The following is a 22,829-nucleotide window of genomic DNA, read 5'->3' as shown; positions in this document are numbered from 1 at the left end:
GGAGCGTGTTCAGAGGAGGGCAACCAGGATGATCAGGGGTCTGGAAACAAAGCCCTATGAAGAGAGACTGAAAGAACTGGGCATGTTGAGCCTGGAGAAGAGAAGATTGAGGGGAGACATGAGAGCACTCTTCAAATACTTAAAAGGTTGTCACACAGAGGAGGGCCAGGATCTCTTCTCGATCCTCCCAGAGTGCAGGACACGGAATAACGGGCTCCAGTTACAGGAAGCCAGATTCCGGCTGGACATCAGGAAAAACTTCCTGACTGTTAGAGCAGTACGATAATGAAACCAGTGACCTAGGGAGGTGGTGGGCTCTCCCACACTAGAGGCCTTCAAGAGGCAGCTGGACAACCATCTGTCAGGGATGTTTAAGGGTGGATTCCTGCTTTGATCGGAGGGTTGGACTTGATGGCCTTATAGGCCCCTTCCAACTTTACTATTCTATGATTCTATGAGTAGAGACTTCTGCTTGTCTGCTAAGTGATGTTTTTCATGGCCTCAACAATGGGGTGATGGTCCCTGGCTCAGACGGCGTTGCAAGGAGATTTAAGGTGCAATCCTATAGATGTTTAGCCAGAAAAAAGGCCTACAACACCCAGCGTTCCCATCCTGGGCCCATGCACTGATCAGAGAAAAAGCAGCTGCAGGAAACTCACTTGCTCTTCCCTGCCAGAAAGAAATCTCAGCTCTCCAACTGCTGCGATAGCAGAACCGAAGGAAATCCATCCATCGGCCGGGGGACAAGGAGCTGCTGGATTCTGTGTACGTGCATCTGTTTTAATGTGTGGGTGGGTGTAAAGGCAGGGTATAAATCTTCTAAAAATAATAAAAAATCTGAGAGGTGGAGGAACAAATGTGAAGAAGAGCAGGACAAACGTCACAGCGGTGGCAATGGTGCTCCTGCTAGTGCCTTTCTGTTTTCATTTTTACCCATAAAGCCAAATCAGAGTGAGGGCAAGCCAAATCAGAGTGAGGGCAAGCCAAATCAGAGTGAAGGCAAGCCAAATCAGAGTGAGGGCAATGTTTCCCACCCTTACTTAGCTCATGAAGCAAAAAGGTGTCTGTCAGGAGCCAGAAGTCCTGGAAGTGCGGTCACTTATCAAGACTACTGTGTATTTTTTTTAATGAATTCTCTTTGCCTTCCAAGTCCTGCAAAGAACTTCCATTTGGAGCTCTCTTTTTTACTATCTTTCGTAAGCCCCCTTGCAGACTTTGAGTGGAAAGGTGGACCGTAAGCATGCTAATAAACCATGCATAAATTATTATTTTCTGAAGAGAGTGAGTCAAATATTTAGAGGCTCAGATCTCTCACTCATGATGGAGATTTAAATATTTATTTACTCAGAATATCTCTAACCCACCTTTCCAGACATATCCTTGGAATTAGCTCGACCAGGGAGTGGGGCTGCACTTGACCGGAACGTGGAAACTAACTGGTACAAAATGAGGCTCCCATGGTGGTATTCGGTGTCTGCCCACTCGCTCACCCCCTGTGATAATTGTGGAAGGCCCTGCTTCACATCCACGTGCCATCGCAGGGCCAGCTGGCTGCTATGTGGAACAGGGCCTTCTTGAAAGTGGCACCCAGATTGTGAAATTTTCTAGACCGAGTGGTCTGATTGGCTCTCTCGTTATTGGCATTACAGTGTCCGTCAACAATGTTTGGTTCGGTTCCGTCCCCCCTCCCCCTGTGATTTTTAGAGTTGGTTACTGATTTTAGTTTATCCTTTGCATTTTTATATGGTTTTATTGGTTGTTTTGAGTTTTAACAGATGTACGTGAGCCTCCCCGTGAGGTAGGATATAAATATTGTTAACGAAGTAACGGACAAACGCTGACAGAAGACGATCTCACCTCTGGCTTGGGGCAAGGACCTCACTTCGTTCACATCCGGTTCGCTGTTGGGCCGATGAACTTCCACCATGATGAAGTGCTGGGCGGTGCCGGCCTCTGGGCTGCCCTTCTCGTGGGGAGGGGGAGGGGCCGGGTGGGGCGGGGGCGGGGGAGGAGAAGGGGAGAGCGCATCGGGGTTCAGCTGGGCCTCCGGAGGGGGATTCTTCAACCGAGTTGGTGACTGGACTCGTGGGAAGGGACCAATGGGGTGCGGGTTAACCAACAGCAAGTGGGTGTCCAGGGGCCTTCGGGAGGCGTGGGAGACCGATGCGTAGGTGGTGCTGGACGCAGAATCCTCCATGGAGGACGTGGCGGTAGAGGAGGAGGCGACGCTGCCGGTGTCGTTCTCGGAGAGGCTGGGAGGCGGGGTGGGGTTCTGGGGTGCCACGAAGAACAGGCCCGACTGGGAGGACTCGGAGGACGGCCGCTTGAGGGTGTCTTCCACCACAGTTCTGTCCTGGGGGGCGGAAGGGTCTGCCTCCGTTTGAGAAGGAGGGGTGGGAGGTGGAGGCTTGAAAGCAGGAGGCCCGTCGGCGAAGCCGGGGACATCGTCCTGGAAGAAGCAAAGGCCAGGGCTTTGAAACAGTGTCGCCGAGCGTGGCTGGCTTTCCTGTCTTGGAGGCCCAGCCGAAAGCTATGGAACTGCTGTAGACAAGAGTCAGGCCATGGACCTGTCTAGGCCAAGATGGCCAGCGATGTCTGGGGGCACCTCCTCTTCGGGATATCAGGATGAGGCCTTTCTCACCGCCTGCTACCTGAGTCTTCAGCTTCAGCGGTGGGCAACATGCAGACCATGGGCCAAATGGGCCCTCTGCCAGCCCCCAAGTTGCCCCTGTTGGATCCTGGAATGGATCTCGGTTATGTTTTCCATTGCTTTGTTAATTGCTGAGGATCTGGAAGAACAGAGGACTCAGCAGAAACTTAAAGGTCAACTCTACACCTGGACATTGAGTGTCATAATTGAATAATTGTCTAAGTGATTGTCTTCAATTAAGGGTTGCAAGGAGTTGCATCATTGTACAGGTTGTCTATAAAAGTAAATGTGTTTTGCATTATTATTATTATTATTATTATTATTATTATTATTATTATTATTTATTTATATAGCACCATCAATGCTGCTGCTCCTTTCTATTGCTGTCCCACTATACAACTTAATGTGTGCTGTATTGACTGACCGTTTGTAAGTATTTGTATCTGTACTGCCATAACTAAATTATATGTATTTGCCAGTAAAAAGGTTTGTTTTAACCTACAAGAATCTTTGCCTTAATTCCTGTCTTTGCTGTCTCTTGGCTGAGAACCGCTGCATCCTCTGCTAGTCTCTGGAGGCCCAGACAGAGACTTAATACAAAAAGGTTATGTGCCAGAGTCCCAGTCTGTGCCATAACTAATCAGCTTTTATGCCATAACTCAACAGCCGCCCCCCTCCGCCACTCCTAATTTTAATTTTGTTTTGCTAGAAAAGAAAGTTTAAATAGTGATAAGTCTACAGAGGCTGACAAATTTAGCTTGAAAACAAACTAAAACCGTCCATCTGAAGACTCCTCAGAGCTACAGGTGCTCAGCACAGAGGTGTTCTTCTGTTGTTGTATCCGGACGGTGGAATGCCTTCCCCAAACATATTTACCAGGCAGGCACGCGCTTTGGGGAGCGTTCTGTTACCTGCGCCTGCCCCACCTGTTCATGGGCATCACAAAACCCTGCTACCTGCCCCACAGGTTGGGCCCCTGTGCATTAAAAACTCGGGCTATTCTTACTGGGGGTGTGCTCCGCTCCGTTGCGGATCCCCGGATCTGAAGTGGAGCGGGCCGATCCGGAGCTCCGCAGCTCGGTTCCAGAGTGGATCAGGGAAGGTCCGGATTGGCCCGAAGCGATTTGGAATGGTCTGAAGCGACTCGGATCGTTCTGAAGCTTTGGAGCCAGGTAAGTGCGGAGGAGAGCTTACATGGCTCCCCTGTCTGCCGCTGCCACGGTCCATGTGGTGACAGCAGTGGAGCCAGGTAAGGGGGGAGGGGGGCTTATTTGGCCCCCATTTTGTCCCCCCTTCCCCACTTATCTGCCTCCGCCGCCTGCTGCGGAGGCAAGTAAGTGGAGAAAGGGGGGCAAAATGGGGCCCAAATATCGATCCGGACCTCTGGATCTTGCTCCGGATCTGGTTCCAGATTGGGCGAGTTCTGGATCGACCCGAAACCGGTTCAGGCCCGATCCGGATCAGGATCCGAAGCGATTCGGGGAGGGGTTTCACAGCCCTAATTCCCACGGCTTGCACAGCGTCCGGCTAATTCAACGCTCCGGTCCACAGCCAAGATTTCTTAGCGACAGAATAACGACAGGGCAAAAGAGAAAGAAAACGGCAGGATCAACACCAGACGGCTACCCGGCGTCGGCTGCGTTTGCGGAACACCAAATGCCCAATTCGTGTTAGCTCTGTGGGTCAAAACGTGCAGAATCGGGTGCGTCTTGTGCGGCAGCCTGAATAGGGTGGGATCTACACCAAGTGGGATATTACACTTTGAAAACGTTTTGAAGACTGTGTGTGGAGCGGGTCTTGGGCCTCAGCAGTCGTCGCTACTGTTATAAACTGTTTTAAAGCAGTCGTGTAGATCCTAGGTTCCTTGATCCTGATGTAGCGGGAGGGATCACTGCTGAGGAGGAGAAAAAGAAAGAGGGGAATGCATCTTACCAGGGAGATGTCTGGCAGGGCATTGGCGCTGCTTTGGATCACGTCCCCTCCTCCTTCCAAGTCCGATGTATTCTAGCCGCAGGGAAGGAAAAGGAAGATTATATTACAAGTGGGGCCCAGCGAGAGAATGTGGCTGGTGACTCCGATGTCAGTGGGGCGGTGAATCCGCTCGGGGTTTCAGCCAGAACTCCAAAGGAGCTCTGCAAGGTGCATAAATTGCTGGGAAAACATAAGGAAAAAGAAAAGAAAAAGAAAAGAAAAATTCTAGCCGCGTCCCCCTTTGAGGCCCGTTCCGTTTAAGGCCAATGAGAAATCAATGCGGCTTCATGTCCAGGCAAAGCGGTTGCTGATTATCGCAGTACACAATTAACTGCCCGTTTACAGGACCCGCCTGTGATCCGAATAGCCGTTAGGCCGGGAGGTGATGAGAAACAGTCCTGGCCAGATGGTTTGCATTTAGTCAGGCACAGAGAGGAAGAAGCAAAGGTGTGTATGTTTCTAAGAGGATATATCTATCCGCCTGACCCCTCCTTCCATCAATCCAGGGGGAGAGGCGGGTAAGTTATTATTATTCCACTATCCAGTGGAATTTTAGGATGTTTTTAGAAAGTTTTTAGGAGTGCAATGCCAATTTGGAAGGTGGTGGAAAGATTGATAGCACTATAGGTATCAACAATACAAGAACTGAAAAATGCCACGGAAATACTTCCAGGAACTGTCTGCAGGTCGACAAAGACCATTTCACATGTAAATGAAGGAAATTGCAAGATTTCGTTTCGTTTTTTTAAGCAAACTGACTTAATTTGCACTTCCCGGACCAATACACAGTTCAGAATATCGTCCTTCTGCGGATTCCACGCTTCTCTGAATATTATGTTCTTGGCTCCAAAAAGGCATGAAGAAATGGGGATTTTATGGGGAAATGGGTTAAAAATGCACTCGTGGAAGTGGGAGGGAGGAGACGCCTCCCCACACATGGAAGAGCAGGGGCACAGGCCCCCCAGCTCCAGCTGGGACTATGGCAAAGGTAAAGGATTAAAGCCCCTTCCCCCATACCCACTATTTGATATACACGGTGACTATATGAAAAGGAGGACAGGGCTCCTGTATCTTTAACAGTTGCATAGAAATGGAATTTCAGCAGGTGTCACTTGTATGCCTGCAGCACCTGGCGAAATCCCCTCTTCATCACAATAGTTAAAGGTGCAGGAGCCCTGCCCTCTTTTAAATCTGGTCACTCTAGTATAGCTCCTGCAGCTTTAACTGTTGTGATGAAGAGGGAATTTCACCAGGTTCTTCAGGCCCTGGTTAGGCCTCATCTAGAGTATTGCGTCCAGTTCTGGGTACCACACTTCAAGAAGGACGCAGACAAGCTGGAGCGTGTTCAGAGGAGGGCAACGAGGATGATCAGGGGTCTGGAAACAAAGCCCTATGAAGAGAGACTGAAAGAACATGTTTAGCCTGGAGAAGAGAAGATTGAGGGGAGACATGATAGCTAGGGTGGCCATATGAAAAGGAGGGCAGGGCTCCTGTATCTTTAACAGTTGCATAGAAAAGGGAATTTCAGCAGGTGTCATTTGTATATATGGGGAACCTGGTGATATTCCCTCTTCATCACAACGGTTAAAGGTGTAGGAGCTATACTAGAGTGACCAGATTTAAAAGAGGGCAGGGCACCTGCAGCTTTAACTGGTGTGATGAGGAAATTTCATCAGGTTCCTGATATATACAAATGACATCTGCTGAAATTTCCTTTTCAATACAACTGTTAAAGATATAGGACCTCTGTCCTCCTTTTCATATGGTCAGCCTATGATAGCACTCTTCAAATACTTAAAAAGTTGTCACACAGAGGAAGGCCAGGATCTCTTCTCGATCATCTCAGAGTGCAGGACACGGAATAACGGGCTCAAGTTACAGGAAGTCAGATTCTGGCTGGACATCAGGAAAAACGTCCTGACTGTTAGAGCAGTATGACAATGGAACCAGTTACCTAGGGAGGTGGTGGCCTCTCCCACACTAGAGGCATTCAAGAGGCAGCTGGGCAACCATCTGTCAGGGATGATTTAGGGTGGATTCCTGCATTGAGCAGGGGGTTGGACTCGATGGCCTTTTAGGCCCCTTCCAACTCTACTATTCTATGATTCTATGATATATACAAATGGCACCTGCTGAAATTCCCTTTTCTATGCAACTGTTAAAGATACAGGAGCCCTGTCCTCCTTTTCATATGGTCTAATATATTCCACTGGAGTTAATGAAGTGACAAACATCACATTTCGTTTGGCCCTGAGCTTCCACCCAATTAAATCTGCCCACACTTCAGTGCAGACACCAAACCACAACAGTACCAGTTAAGAGTTGCTTACCTCCATGAGATCAATTAGCCACAAGAGTCGCTCCTGGGAGGATGAATTCAGGATTTTTAAAAATAATAATAATAATAAAACATGCAAGGAGAGAAATAGGTTAGAAGCTTGGTAGAACAAGCAGGCAATACAAGCTCTAGATGTAGAGAAAGAACTCCCCCACCATCTCAGCTGAGGAGGAAGAAATCAAAGTGGCCAACGAGATGCCCACGGGAAGGACAAAAGCCGGGCTTATGCAATAGCCTTCTCCCTCTTATATCCCCCAGCAACTGGCATTCAGGGACATATTGGGCTTTTCTACACGAGGCTGTTAATTTGCTGCATCTATTTTCAGTTTCACGGCAGGATTGAGATCTGAAAACTGCACGAGGAGCGTTTTTCACGAGATAACCTCTAGGTGGCACTGTGGCACAGTGGAAGAGCACACATGCACAAGTGGAAACAATGTTTTCTTTCTGCCGTCAGAAATAATATGCCTAAAAGGGCCGAAAGTGTTGTTACAAACAAAATCAAGCCCAGGATGGGACGAGACGGTCATGTCCTGGTCTAAAGAACCTGTAAACAGCTGTGACTAGCACACGATCAATGCCTCATGTAGAAAAGCTCACTGTGCCTGATGCTGGAGGTGCTATACAGCTTCATGACCAGTAGCCATTCATTGCATGATCCTCCATGAATAACCCCCTTATACAGACATCTAAGCATCATTACATCTTGTTTAATCTAGGGTGACCCTATGAAAAGGAGGACAGGGCTCCTGTATCTTTAACAGTTGCATAGAAAAGCGAATTTCAGTAGATGTCATTTGTACATACAGAGAACCTGGTGAAATTCCCTCTTCATCACAACACTTAAAGGTGCAGGAGCTATACGAGAGTGACCAGATTTAAAAGAGGGCAGCTTTAACTGTTGTGATGAAGAGGAAATTTCACCAGGTCCCCATATATACAAATGACACCTGCTGAAATTTCCTTTTCTATGCAACTGTTAAAGTTACAGGAGCCCTGTCCTCCTTTTCATATGGTCACCCTATTTAATCATGCCCTGGGGGAATAAGGCCTTCCTTTGGTCTGTCCTGAACCTGCCACTGTGAAAAAGAATGACAACACTTAAAGGTGCAGGAGCTATACGAGAGTGACCAGATTTAAAAGAGGGCAGGGCTCCTGCAGCTTTAACTGCTGCGATGAAGAGGGAATTTCAACACGTGCGTACAAATGACACCAGCTGAAATTCCCTTTTCTGTGCAACTGTTAAGGGCTGTTAAAGGGCTCTGTGCAACTGTTAACGGCTGTGCAACTGTTAAAGGGCTCTGTCCTCTTTTTCATAGGGTCACCCTATCCACCTCACATTTCCAGACGAACACACACACACACACTCTGCCATCCCAGCAATGCCTTCCTTTAGAGCCACCTCTGTTGATTAAAAGAGGATTTCAGTCTCCAGGCTGTTGTGTTCTATGTTTTCAGGGCCGTGAGGCCGCACACTTAGAGGTGATTGCACTAACTTAATTAGGTGGTGCACGTAGTGAGGTCTCGGAGGTATTTTAACAATGATGTTTGCATGCTGGAAGGGTAGAAGGGGGTCAGATGTAGGGGGACTAGCTGAAAAACCCAATGTCTAGGTTGCGCCATGAAAGGGGGAAAGATTGTGAGTGGAAGCAGTTTAAAGAGGCAGGAAGAGCTTTTTTATTTCCCCATTATTTTAGCCTGTTACCATCCTAGCCTAAGGAGAACTCTGTCAATGGCTAGTGGAGGCTGATGGCTCTTATGTTAGTGGACCAGTAAATCTGCTCTGGGTTTCAGTCAGAGCTCTAAAGGAGCGCTCCAAGGTCCAACGTAGATCGCTCCTTTAGATTTATGATGGGTTCTGACTGAAACCCAGAGCACATTTGGAGCCACCATCATCCAATGGTCAGGAATGAAAGGAGTTGTAGTTCAACCACATCTCGAAGTTGGGGTTAGACTGCATGACTGCTCAAGCCAAGCACCACTGCTTGATACGCCTGAGGCAAGGGACAAAAACCACCTTCCTCCAAACTATGTGGAGAAAGGGGTTTAAATGGAGAAGGATTTTAATATATATAATAATGCGCTGTGAGTTATATCTGCTGAGGTGAATGATTGTCAGAGTGGGTGCTAAATGTGTAAACTTCAGATGATAAATGCCAAACAGACACGTGGGATTTTTGTGGTAGTTAAAAACAAAACAATTAAAATTTATTTTTAACAGTTCACAAGCTTTGTTTCAAAATAAAACCTTTCAAAACCTTTTTGAAACCTTTCGTCCAATCCTTTCACTCATTCACACACGCGCTTTCCTTTTTCTCACACAATCAATCTTGAACTTTCTTTATTATCAGTATTGATTAATATACATCAACTACGTGCACACCACACTCTGAAGCAGCCTTCCTCAACCTGGGGCGCTCCAGATGTGTTGGACTGCAACTCCCAGAATGCCCCAGCCAGTGCTGGCTGGGGCATTCTGGGAGATGCAGTCCAACACATCTGGAGCGCCCCAGGTTGAGGAAGGCTGCTCTAAAGACACCACTCTCTACACTGACCCTCAAATTTCCCAGAACTTAAGTACTGTAAACACAGAGAGCACTAAAGACTCTAAGAGTCCCTATAATGTCCCTCACAATCCCCTCAGTCCTTCCCTTATATATCACTCCTTCCCCTCCTAAGATATTCAATTTCCACCCACTCAGGCCAACATTCTAAAACCCACAGACTTATAAACTGCAGACATACATTTGGGAACTGACTTGTGGGGTGTAACGCCACAAGCGCCATCTTGCTTTTCGTCACAGGAGGCAAAATGTCTTGGGCTGCCCCCATCTTAGGATCATGCATGAGAATAGGGTAACCATGGCACACGCCAGGCCCCAAGCAGAGAGGTGAGCGCACCTACCCGGGCTGAACTGACCGTGGTGGAAGTGAAATGGCTCCCGGTGGAGGAGACTGTGTCACTGCATGACATCACAGAGTAAGAGTCTGTACCCGTCCCGGTCCCCGAAGGCTGCCGGGCCTTCATGAATTCGATCTCCCTCTTCAAGACCAAGTTGTCGAAGCGGTCGAGGTCCTGCGGGGATATCACTCCTCTCACCTCAGACAAGAGCGAGAACTGCGGAGCGAAGACAGCAGGGCTGAGTATGGAAAAGGGGGCCTTCCTCAACCTGGCATCCAGTGTGGCGTAGCGCAGCAGTCCCCAACCTTTTTGGCACCAGGGACCGGTTTCGTGGGAGATCATTTTTCCACGGGCCGGGTGGGTGGGTTGAGGGGATGGTTTTGGGAAGCCCCCGCCCGCCCCATTGTCCTGGCTTCGCTTCGGCAGCCGAAGCGAAGCCAGGACAATGGGGCGGGCGGGCGGCTTCGGAACGGCGCGCCTGGAATTCGCTCTCCCAGAGCGGCTTCCGACCGGGCGTGCCATTCCGAAGCCGCCCCACCCACCCCAGCGTCCTGGCTTCACTTCGGCTGGGCAGGCGAGATGGCGCCCCACGCCCAGGTACGCTGGGGTGGGGTGGGGGTGAAAGCAGCTCACCTGCGTGGCCCAGTTCCTATCAGGCCATGGACCAGTACTGCTCTGTGGTCTGGGGGTTGGGGACCCCTGGCGTAACGGCTAGAGTGTCGGACTGGGAGTCGGGAGATCCGGGTTCTAGTCCCCCACTCAGCCATGGAAACCCACTGGGTGACTTTGGGCCAGTCACAGACTCTCAGCCCAGCCTCCCTCACAGGGTTGTTGTTGTGAGGATAAAATGAAGAGGAGGATTATGTACGCTGCCTTGGGTTCCTTGGAGGACAAAAGGCAGGATATAAATGTAATAAATAAATAGAATAAATAGATAAATAAAAAACAAGATCTTTTGGACTTCAACTCCCATCAGCCCCACCCAGTATGGTCAACGATAATTAATTCTGGGAGTTGTGGTCCAAAACACCTGGAGGCCAGTGGGTTTGGCAAGGCTGTGCAAGAAGGACTCCCTTTACACACGTTTTGAAGGATACTCCTTTGTTCTAGGGGAATCTTGAAACATCTTGTCGGCCACTGTAGGATACAGGCATAGGCGTGCACGGCACATTTCATTAGGGTGTGCACCCAGATAATGTTTTTTTTTAAAAGGCAAACATTGATTGAATACTCAATCATAAGGGACATTATTTGCATTCATTTATTTGTTAAACACTGTAGACCCTGATGCCTTACTCTTGCCTGACCACAGGCGGGCTGTTGCAGTTAATGATAATAATAAAAATTTATTTATTTATTTGTTACCCGTCTCTCCCTCTGGATCGAGGCAGGGTACAACACAAATCAAAACACCATAACGTACATACAACTCATTCAAACGTTTAAAACCAGTGCATCATTAAAAGCAGCACGCCATTAAAAAAGGCATCTAAAAATTCAACTGGGTAGGCCTGCCGGAAGAGATCAGTCTTTATGGCTTTCTTAAATTCTGGAAGACTGTTAAGTTGACGAATCTCTCCCGGCAAGCCATTCCATAAACTGGGAGCGGCAGAAGAAAAGGCCCGCTGGGTAATAGTTGTCAGCCTTGTTTTTGTTGGCTGGAGTAAATTCTCCCCGGAGGACGTGAGTGTGCGGGGCAGACTGTACGGGAGAAAGCGATCCCGCAGGTAGCCTGGACCCAAAACCATGTAGGGCTTAAAAGGTGATAACCAACACTTTATACTTCGCCCGGAAACTAATTGGCAGCCTGTGAAAAGATTTTAAAACCGGTGTAATGTGGTCCCCCCTAGGTGTACCAGTGACCAGCCTGGCTGCCATATTTTGAACTAGTTGAAGTTTCCAGACTAGGCACACAGGCAGCCCTATGTAGAGCGCATTGCAGAAGTCTAGCCTCGAAGTTACCAGCGCGTGCACGACCGTCTTTAGGTCTTCCGACTCTAGGAAGGGGCGTAGCTGGTGTATCAGCCGTAGCTGATAGTTGGGGAGGGGATGAAGAGACGCTCCTGAAACGCCAGCACTGGTGGGACATTGTGGTGATGCTGGCTGGAGGAGGGGCTTACAAGGTAATATTAGCCTTCGGGGACCCTCCTCCTGGCCTCTTTGAAGCGCAGCTCCCATCAGAGAGGCGTGCGGCACAGCAATTCCTCTTCACTCCTGCTGCTGGGTGCAATGGTGCTCTCTCGGGGGCAACGGTTCTTCGGCACGGTGGCGGATCAGCAGGAAGGAAGCTGGAGGGCTGTTCCCCTTCTGGACCACTCCTCTGGATCCTACTCAGAGGCCCCTTCAATTCAGCGACTATTGCTTGAGTCATTAGGGTGTGCCTAGGCACACCCGGCACACCCCTTGCTCACGCCTATGAATACAGGGTGCTAGACTAAATGGACGCTCCTCAAACCAGCAAGGTGCCCTACTTGCACACTCACCCTGCAAGCATCAACCAGGCAATTAGGGCACTTTAAATTGCCTCATCGAAATGGCTGCAAATTGCAGCACTGTATGAGCTGTGCCATTTATTTTGAAATTTAAAATTTACCTTTCTACCCCCTGCCCCCCTTACCTTTCTCCCACCCACCCCAAGACTCCATGCAGCGTTTATTCCTTCTGAGTCCCACCACACACAGAGGCTACTTTAATTGACACTGGCCGTGTTCAACCAGCACAGATTCGACACAGGTTTTGTAAGGCACGGCACTTCTAAGACAGACTGCAATAGAGGACACTGCTAGTCTGAACTCTGCAGCTCTGCTCTGGAAACAGGCCAGAGGGTGAACTGCAGTTTTTATCCCAGTGGGGAGCAGATGTCTTGAGGGGCCATCTTGATTTATGCAGTCACTGAATCTGGGCTGGCCTTTCAGCCTGAGTCACTAGTTGAGTTGAGCTGAGTTCAAGGTATGTCAGGGCTGGGCTGTAGGGAGCAGTCTGGAGTGAGGAAGGAGTTAGGATTCAGGAGCCATGGGAACAACCAGTAGCCAGGATCAAAGAATAAGTCAGTACTGAAGGATAAACCATTAGGGTTGAGGAGCAAGTCGGGAGTAAAGAATAACCAAGGATTCAGGAATACAGCAGAGCTCAGAAAGTCCTTGGTTATTCATTGGTTATTCTCTGCCCACACAATCAGGGACCCTGCCTTCAAGGATCCCTGATTGCATGTACAGATGTAAGAATCCCCGATGCAAGGATCCCTGATTGCATGTGCAATTTCAGCGGCTATGCCAAATGCACATCTAGGGATGGGTGGGGCTGGGACAAATAGATCCAAGCATATACAATCCCATTCTCCTTTGTGTAAATCCTCACAGTGAAAAGACAGGTGAGATGGAGCTCACTGAATGCAGAAGACCAAAGCCCTGATTGGTTAATCCCGCCCTTCCTACCCCATTCTAGATCTCTGCCATCTAACCTTGGCATGAGTGTTGAGCAGTTCAAAGAGAGCCATGACAAGAGCATCAACTGGGATGTTGTTCTCCTTGTATTCATCCAGGTAGTAGCCCATGGTGGCTCTCTCTGGCTCGTTCAGGAGATGACGTGCTTGTTCCTCCAACATCACACGGCTTTGGTTCACCAGAGTGCTCAAGGTTACCTGGGATCCCGCCAGCCCTCTGTAAAAAGATGGCTGGAAGGAGGAGAAACAACAGGGATGGAAAATGTATTTATTACGGACATTACCCAAATACAGAAACCAGAGCCCATAAATTAACCAATCCTCTCCATCAAAACTTCTGAAGAAAGAAGCATATTCATAAACATAGAGAAAAACAAAAGTTCTAAGATTAGGGATATCAATTGTCTATTATTTATTGAAGGAATTTATAAGCTCCTATTTAGGGCTGTGTCTTCCCAAGGTGACACACAAGAGCAGTGACGTACAATATGAAGGCAATACCAGAGGAAGTGGTCTTCCACTAGATCAGGTTAATTGTCTGTCTAGTTAATTGTTCTAATGCACAAATGAAGGGAGTCTTCTCCTAAGATGGTATCTCCTGCAACACACATCCTGATCTTTTTAATTGGAAATGCCACGGATTGAACCTGGGACTTCGTGCGCACAAAGCAGGCGCTCAAGACTGGAGCTCTGGTCCCTCCCAAGCAAAGAGGCTTAGCTTTCTTTCTTTTAAATAAATTCATGTTTCTAGATCTGATGATTGTGGAAAGAATGCATTAAGAATGCTTCCTGGGAAAAACAAAATGTTTTGACTCCCTACGTTGTGAGGATATGCTCAAAAGGGTTTGGTTAATTCCTAGTAAATCTGAGAAGCCAGAATGACACAATCCTATACACATCTACTCAGATGTAAATCCCATTAGGACTTAGAATTTGTATGGGATTGCCACCTAAATCAAATCCCTAGTAGTTATACAGTAGGGTTAAGAACATGAGACCAGCCAAGCTGGATCAGACCAAGGGCCCATCTAGTCCAGCACTCTGTTCACACAGGGGCCAACCAGCCATCGGCCTAGGATGAACAAGCAGGACATGGTGCAACAGCACCCTCCCGCCCATGTTCCCCAGCAACTAGTGCACACAGCCTTACTGCCTCGAATACTGGAGATAGCACACAACCATCAGGGCTAGTAGCCATGGATAGCCTTCACCTCCAGGAGTTTATCCAACCCCCTTTTAAAGCCATCCAGATTGGTGGCCATCACGACATCTTGTGGTAGTGAGTTCCATAATTTAACTATGCACTGTGTGAAGAAGTACTTCCTTTTATTTGTCCTGGATCTCTCACCAATAAGCTTCATGAGATGACCCCGGGTTCTAGTATTTTGAGAGTGGGAGAAAAATGTCTCCCTTTCAAAGCCCTGTATATTTCTTTCACAGGAGAGAGAGAATGAGAGAGAGAGAGAGAAGTTTTCCCATCACTTGCTACTTGATCCCTCTAAATTGAGATGCCCTGGGATTGAATTGAGGCCCTTGGGCATGAAGCACATGGATTGTCCCATTAAGCTACGGCTTCTCTCTCCCAAAAGAATAGGGTGACCATATGGAAAGGAGGACAGGGCCCCTGTATCTTTAACAGTTGCGAAGAAAAGGGAATTTCAGCAGGTGTCGTTCGTATGCCTGCAGCACCTGGTGAAAGTCCCTCTTCATCACAACAGTTAAAGCTGCAGCAGCTCTACCCCCTTTTGTATCTGGTCAACAGGGCAGGGCAGCTTTAACTGTTGTGATGAAGAGGGACTTTCACCAGGTGCTGCAGGCATACGAACAACACCTGCTGAAATTCCCCTTTCTACGCAACTGTTAAAGATACAGGAGCCCTGTCCTCCGTTCCATACGGTCACCCAACAAAAGGAGCCATCCTCTGGGATACCCCATTTCTTTCTTCTTCCCATCTCAGATTAATTTCAAACTCTAAAAGCAAAAGCTTTGTGGTCCATTATTGCGTTGAGGCATCTGAGGAAGCTTCTTCGTTGTAAAACGAAGACCTCTGCGTCATTTTTATTTTTTTTGCCTCACCTTAAGCTTGGAGGAACCTTTCTTTTCAACAACGCAACAGCCACAGGTAGGAACGAAATCAGCAGAAGGCGGCCGAGGTCATTAAGCCTGGAGCAGTGATTGCAAGGCGCCCCTCCGTTAAAATCAAGCTGATTGCTCTCAAGCTGATTTCGGAGTGGGCGACCCCTGTGCAACGTTCTGGGTTTCAGAATAATCATGTGAGCCAACGCTGACGCCAGAGGCTGCTATGGCATTTAGGATGGATCCATACCTTGTTTCTGGCCAAGTTTCCTGAAGAATCTTGGGTGGGAGGGTGCTGTTGCACCATGTCCTGCTTGTTCATCCCTGTCCGATGGCTGGTTGGCCACTGTGTGAACAGAGTGCTGGACTAGATGGACCCTTGGAAACACTTCTTATGTTCTTAAGAACCTGAATGCAGGCAAATTTGTTTTATAGAATCACAGAATAGCAGAGTTGGAAGGGGCCTACAAGGCCATCGAGTCCAACCCCCTGCTCAATGCAGGAATCCACCCTAAAGCATCCCTGATAGATGGTTGTCCAGCTGCCTCTTGAAGGCCTCTAGTGTGGGAGAGCCCACAACCTTTCTAGGTAACTGGTTCCATTGTCGTACTGCTCTAACAGCCAGGAAGTTTTTCCTGACTGGCTTCCTTTAACTTGAGACCGTTATTCCATGTCCTGCACTCTGGGAGGATCGAGAAGAGATCCTGGCCCTCCTCTGTGTGACAACCTTTTAAGTATTTGAAGAGTCCTCTCATGTCTCCCCCTCAATCTCTTCTTCTCCAGGCTAAAGAAGCCCAGTTCTTTCAGTCTCTCTTCAGAGGGCTTTGTTTCCAGACCCCTGATCATCCTCGTTGCCCTCCTCTGAACACACTCCAGCTCGTCTGCATCCTTCTTGAAGATGGGGGCGGGCAAATTATGGACTGCAATTCCCATCATTGCCTTACCCTTGGCTATGCTGCCTAGGGCTGATGGGAGTTGCAGTCCAACAACATCTGCAAGACAACAAACTACCCACCCCTAGTTTTAAATATCCCTCCTGTTCACCCCCAGAGGGGTCCAGTTTTCTACTTGCTGCCTTCTCTCCCTTCTTCCCAATCCTAATTTTGGGAGAAGGAGGCACCAATGAGGGTGGTGACTTCCAGTTCTTGGCAAAGCATTTTTTTCTGCTGGGCTGCGACTACAAATCCCAGAATCCTTGGCAGGAAACTGATGCCTGCTGCTCAGCTGCTAAATGAGCAATGTCAAAACCCCTTGCTCCTGCCCCTTCTTCGAATTCTTTATCTTTAAACTGGACTTGGGCTGGAGAGCCTTTCAAACAGAGGACAACCCTCCGTGAAGGAGGACACATGGCCACCCCACTCCTCAGCAGCGAGTGTTCGGAAATGGCCTGCCCCATTAAGCCATTATGCGTTTGTGTTTTGCCCTGCCTCGATCTGGGGGGGGAGAGGCGGGTAACAAATAAATTATTATTATTATTATTATTATTATTATTATTATTATTATTATTGCTAATAGGTGTCAATAGACCGGTCCTCCGTGAATTCATCCAATCCGCTTGCAAAATCCTCTTTCTTCCCTTGCAACTGGTTTTGGGGACTCTTAGAAACGATTAGGGATGCCTAGGGGGGAAAAAACGCAAACTTTGCATCTGTTTAACGACTGAAGAATCATTTTCTCAGAGAAGGTTATTCCGAACATGTCGGGAATTATTCATGAAATTATAATTGCACCTAATTGGATTTGCCTCTGGCATCATTTCCCCTGCAGTTGGTGTGGTCCCTTCTCTTCTGTTCCCTGTGCGCAAAGCTGCTGCTGGTATTGCAAAAGTGGGGTAGGGATGGTTCCTTTAAGGGTGATCTGTCTCCACTGATATAAAAATATATAAATAAGACCTGATTGTGGAATAATCCTATATGCTAATAGATAAGTAATTGTATCTCCCGTTAAAGCTGCAGGAGCCCTGCCTAGCATGACTAGATGCAAAAGAGGACAGGGCTCCTGCAGCAGGGGCTGCATGCATAGGGTGACCATATGAAAAGGAGGACAGGGCTCCTGTATCTTTAACAGTTGTATTGAAATGGTAATTTCAGCCCGTGTCATTTGTATATATGGGGAACCTGGTGAAATTTCCTCTTCATCACAACAGTTAAAGCTGCCCTCTTTTAAATCTGGACACTCTAGTATAGCTCCTGCACCTTTAACTGTTGTGATGAAGAGGGGAATTTCACCAGGTTCTCCATATATACAAATGACACCTGCTGAAATTCCCTTTTCTTTGCAACTGTTAAAGATACAGGAGCCCTGTCCTCCTTTTCATATGGTCACCCTATGCATGCATACACATGACAAGTGCGAAAAGAAGGAAAACCCCGTAGGGGAGTAAAAAATAAGCCAAAGGCAAGGGAGGAACCAAGGAATCTTCTACAATAATATTATTAGTAAAATCCCTTTTTGATACAACTGTTAAAGATGCAGAAGCCTTGTCCTCCTTTCCATATGGTCACTCTACTACAAACAGTGGCTGTGCCAGAATCCCAAGTAACACTAAATGATAGTTTAGTGGCTTACTGCTATGTGTGTAACACACGCTTCTGTGGCTGGTGGGTTGCGTTCTGCTTAGGGTGACCATATGAAAAAGAGGACAGGGGTTCTTTATCTTTAACAGTAGTACTGATACAAAAGAGGGCAGGGCTCCTGCAGCTTAAACTGTTGTGATGAAGAGGGAATTTCACCAAGGGCTGCATGCATACATCTGACACCTGCTGAAATGCCTTTTTTAACACAGCTGTTAAAGATACGGGAACCCGGTCCTCCTTTCCATAGGGTCACCCTAATGTTGGGGAAGCAAAGGTGATTTGGGCATAGTGTCTGCATGCCCACTGCTGACATACCCCAGACTTCTGATGGTATAACTGCAGTGCATTTCATTAGGATGTGCACCCAGGTTTTTAAAGGCAAACATTTATTGAACATTCAGTCGTGAAGGTCATTATTTTTATTGATCGATTTATTAAACACTGTAGACACTGAAGCCCCATGCTGCATTCTGACTGCGGGACGGCCATTGCAGGTGCAGGGTGGGAGGGAATGAGGAGACAACCTTCAAGCTCCAACATTGGTGGGGCTTTGTGGTGACACTCACTGCCTTACAAGGTGATATTAGCCTTTGGGGTCCCTCCTCCTGGCCTCTTTGAAGCACGGTTCCCAGCAGAGTTTTTTCATTCTTGCTGCTGGAAACATCAGCACTCTCTTGCGGGCAACAGGAGGACCATTCTCACTGCGTCAGGATCCCCCTCTGTGTCATGTCTAACCCTACTGCCCCTGTTTTGGGAGAAGGTGTTTCAGGTAATCAATCAGAATCAGATTCAGAACTAGAAGACGCAGCACCAGACACCAGCCAGCCTGTACCAGTGAGGGAGGACGCTCTCTCGGGCGATTCCCCAACTGGGAGTCAGCCCTCTCCAGAGCTTATCTCCTCAAGGCCAAATCCTACACACTCAGTGGGAAGTAAGCCTTCTTCCGGAGGTGAGCGTCCCGACAAGCTAGCTGATGCTAGGATCCGCCGGAAGCTCAAACGCACGGGGCGGAAGGAAGGTGTGAGAAAGTCAGTTTGATTACACCAGAACCTGCCACTGCACCAGGCGCTCTGAAGTTACGGGCCTTTGAGAATTAGCTTCCTATTCTTCTTCAGCAGACAATTGTCTTGCTTAGTTTGCATAGTTTTGCCTAGGGGGACGTTTCCAAGAAGTTAGACTCTATTCAGGTAGAAGAGACATTTCTTGCTTAATAAAAGCTTTGTAGATTACTAAGCAAGCCTCGTCATTTACCTCCCATCGAAAGTAAGAGCGTTCTGAGAAACACGACACTCTGGATCCTTACTCAATGCCCCCCCTCAATTCAGCGCTTATTGCTTGAGACATTAGGGTGTTCCTGGGCACAACCGGCACAACCCTTGTGCTATGTCCGCCAACATACTTCTGTCTCCACAAGCGGATGGGCACTAATACCTCTTCCCCTCTGCCAGATTATTCTAGCTGACTTTAGAATGGCCTCCTCGGTTCTTAATTTATCAGCCGGTTTCGATGCTTTATGGCCCAATATATGCATGTTATTGACTTCTGTTAGCTTCCTGGGGAGGGTTTTTGCTCTGAAAGCTAGGACAGATTCCTAAAGGTGGGTAAACGTGGAGAGGATTGCAGCCAGAATTTTCCGAGCCACTGCAAACTTGACGGTGTTTCCGCAAGCAGGCCAATGTCAGCTTTTCTGCCTCCCGACACGCCGAGGATGCAAACGGCTTGTAATGAGAGTTTTGCCCTGAAGGCAGCAACGGAAGCGGTGCCAGCAAGCCGTAAAGACTTGCCAACGAAAGGCCCTCGTAAATCTCTTTATCAGCGCGCGCCACCTGAGCAAGGCAGCGGCCGATTTCCATTTAAAAGGACAAAACCTTGCAAAAAGCGGCGCATGGACGCTGCCGAAGCGACTGGCAATTTTGGATTTTTCGTGCAGTGCTCGGGGGGCACTTCTCTGCATGCGGTCCTGATTGAAGAAAACCTGGCACCCGGGCACCGCTCAGTGCTTAGGTGGCCAATTCATACATTTAATAGACCCACGTGGAAAATTGCTTCCTTGACTGCATCACAGCAAGCTGTAGGTGGCAGAGGAGGGCGTGAAAGATGCACGTGAAGACAAATTCATAGAGAATGAGGCTATCATCCCAGAGGGCAGGACACGGAATAATGTAGGGTGACCATATGGAAAGGAGGACAGGGCTCCTGTATCTTTAACAGTTGCATGGAAAAGGGAATTTTGATCCAAAGGGAGAAGGCGGGTAAGAAATTATATTATTATTATTATTATTATTATTATTATTATTATTATTATTATTATTATTTCTTCAGCAGGTGTCATTTGTATATATGGAGAATCTGTTGAAATTCCCTCTTCATCACCACAGTTAAAGCTGCAGGAGCTATACTAGAGTGACCAGATTTAAAAGAGGGCAGGGCTCCTGCAGCCTTAACTGTGGTGATGAAGAGGAAACTTCACCAGGTTCTCCATATATGCAAATGACACCTGCTGGAATTCCCTTTTCTATGCAACTGTTAAAGATACAAGAGCCCTGTCCTCCTTTTCATATGGTCACCCTAAATAATGGGCTCAAGTTACAGGAAGTCAGATTCTGGCTGGACATCAGGAAAAACTTCCTGAGTGTTAGAGCAGTGTGACAATGGAACCAGTTACCTAGGGAGGTGATGGGCTCTCCCACCCTAGAGGCCTTCAAGAGGCAGCTGGACAACCATCCATCAGGGATGCTTGAAGGTGGACTCCTGCATTGAGCAGGGGGTTGGACTCGATGGCCTTATAGGCCCCTTCCAACTCTATTATTCTATGATGGGTATCTATTACCTCCAGTATCAAAGGCAACATTCTCGTATGCCAACTGCTGGGAGAAATGAGTAGGTGAGTGCAATATGGGACTCATGTCCTGCCTGCAGTTTTTGCATGGGTTGGGAACAGAATGCTGGAATAGATAGGTCTTTGGTCTGATCCACCACAATTCTCCTTTTGGTGGCATGTTCCAATTCTCCCATATGTGTGTGTGTGGTGATGGACGGGGGGGACGGACCCTCTTTATCTGAAAGACTGTATTTTCCCTTACAAGCCTGCCCATGCTTTAAGGTCTTCAGGGGAAGCCCTTCTCTCAGTCCCACCAGCATCACAGGCCCGCCTGGTGGGAACGCAGGAGAGGGCCTTCTTGGTGGCTACCCCAGGGCACTGGACCTCTGTTTCCAGGGAAACGAGACTGGCTCCCTCTCTGATGTGTTTTTGGAGGCAGGCAAAAACCTTTCTGTTTCGGCAGGCCTTGGGGGAGTACTTTGGACTTCTGCTGATGTGTTGTTTATATATTGGATTTATTTTTTTTTAAAAAAAGTATTTTAAATGTTTTTAATTGTGTTAAATATTTTAATATTGTACCATGTTTAATTATATATATATATATATATATATATATATATATATTTAAAAATTGTATCTCTCTGTTTTTAACTGTACATGTTTTAATTTGTGAAGCCACCCCAAGCCCCAGTATCGGGAAAAAGGTGGGAAATAATAATAATGATAATGATGATGATGGGTGACTCTGGGCCAGTCACAGACTCTCAGCCCAACCTACCTCACAGGGTTGTTGTTGTGAGGATAAAATGAAGAGGAGGATTATGTACGCTGCCTTGGTTTCCTTGGAGGAAAAAGGCGGGATATAAATGCAATGCAATCAACCAATAATAAATATTTTAATGCTACTTTCTTTTGAATACGCATTTCATGCGCACTTTCCCCTAATATACACTTTTTGGAGACCTCCACTGAAAAATTCGGAGATGTGCAATTTTCAAAGGAGAACCGAGTTTTGGTTCACGTATTGGTTCAAAAGTGTGAAATTAGTAAGGTCTGAATTAAAATAGGAAGTAAATTAATTTTTGTGAACCGCCCAGAGAGCTTTGGCTATTGGGCGGTATAAAAATGTAATAAATAAATAAATAAATAAATAAATAATTACTTAATTTAATTTAATTAATTAATTTAATTAATTAATTAATTTAATTAACTTAATTTAATTAATTACTCTAGTGGAGAGCCCACTAGAGGCCTTCAAGAGGCAGCTGGACAAGCATCTGTCGGGGATGCTTTAGGGTGGATTCCTGCATTGAGCAGGGGGTTGGACTCGATGGCCTTGTAGGCCCCTTCCAACTCTGCTATTCTATGATTCTATGATTCTAATTTCTCCTCCACCTCTAGCTCCACGTCCCTCCTGAATTCCAGCTTAGATGGAAAGACACCTTTAGCGAGGTCTTAATTGTCTCCAGTGGGAACGTAACTGTCAATGGACAATTGGTCTAGGTTGCTTCTAGCTTCAGCATCCTTTGAACTCTCTTGGCTGAAGGGGCCTTACCTTTGCTGTCACCTCTGCCGTGGGATCTCCAGAGACCCTAGAGCGAAGATAGCCAGCATTAGCACCAAGCTGAAGATGGGAAACCAAAGTGGATGGAGATCTTAGCTACTGAATCTTGAAAGACATTTAATACGAGAAAACGGTGCGTCTTGGAATCATTATTTTCATGAGAGCCATAACAAAATTTGTCCCGTAAATTAGGGCTGCAATTCATTTTCACTCATTAAAAAAACAACAGTGGGGCAAAAACCACCACAAACCCAATGGGTGGGTGGGTGGGTGGGGGAGCAAAAGTTACTGCTTACAGCAACTTTGGGCTCATCTACACCAAGCAGGATATTCTATGAAAGCGGTATATAAAAGGCAGGAGCCACACAACTGCTTTGTAGTGGGACTGAAGTGCACTGACAACTGTTGGGGCCCAGAACACATCTACACCAAGCAGGATATAACTCTATGAAAAGTGGTATGAAAGTGGTATATGGTCTGTGTCAACGG

At 47.4% G+C, this 22,829-nt stretch overlaps 3 protein-coding genes across 4 annotated transcripts in view; 2 read left to right on the top strand and 1 right to left on the bottom strand.

Moving 5' to 3' along the window:
• ATP6V1G1 (ATPase H+ transporting V1 subunit G1) overlaps nt 1-22,829 on the top strand; it is a 210,713-nt gene that overhangs the window by 58,406 nt on the left and 129,478 nt on the right. The gene's annotated exons all lie outside the window — the stretch shown is intronic.
• The window catches only part of NIBAN2 (niban apoptosis regulator 2), a 413,466-nt gene that overhangs the window by 299,116 nt on the left and 91,521 nt on the right, over nt 1-22,829 (top strand). The gene's annotated exons all lie outside the window — the stretch shown is intronic.
• The window catches only part of WHRN (whirlin), a 111,393-nt gene that overhangs the window by 13,254 nt on the left and 75,310 nt on the right, over nt 1-22,829 (bottom strand). The window contains exons 5-9 of the mRNA XM_063144773.1: nt 22,332-22,368; nt 13,322-13,534; nt 9,865-10,077; nt 4,583-4,654; nt 1,858-2,449 (exon numbers count right to left, since the gene is read on the bottom strand). Coding sequence (XP_063000843.1) covers nt 1,858-2,449; nt 4,583-4,654; nt 9,865-10,077; nt 13,322-13,534; nt 22,332-22,368 — 1,127 coding nt within the window. The remainder of the gene's footprint in view (nt 1-1,857; nt 2,450-4,582; nt 4,655-9,864; nt 10,078-13,321; nt 13,535-22,331; nt 22,369-22,829) is intronic.

This window comes from Elgaria multicarinata, chromosome 19 (genome assembly GCF_023053635.1).
Source record: "Elgaria multicarinata webbii isolate HBS135686 ecotype San Diego chromosome 19, rElgMul1.1.pri, whole genome shotgun sequence".
Classification (NCBI taxonomy): Eukaryota; Metazoa; Chordata; class Lepidosauria; order Squamata; family Anguidae; genus Elgaria; species Elgaria multicarinata.
The sequence above is the reverse complement of the archived record's forward strand: the minus strand, read 5'-3'. Positions and strand labels throughout refer to the sequence as shown.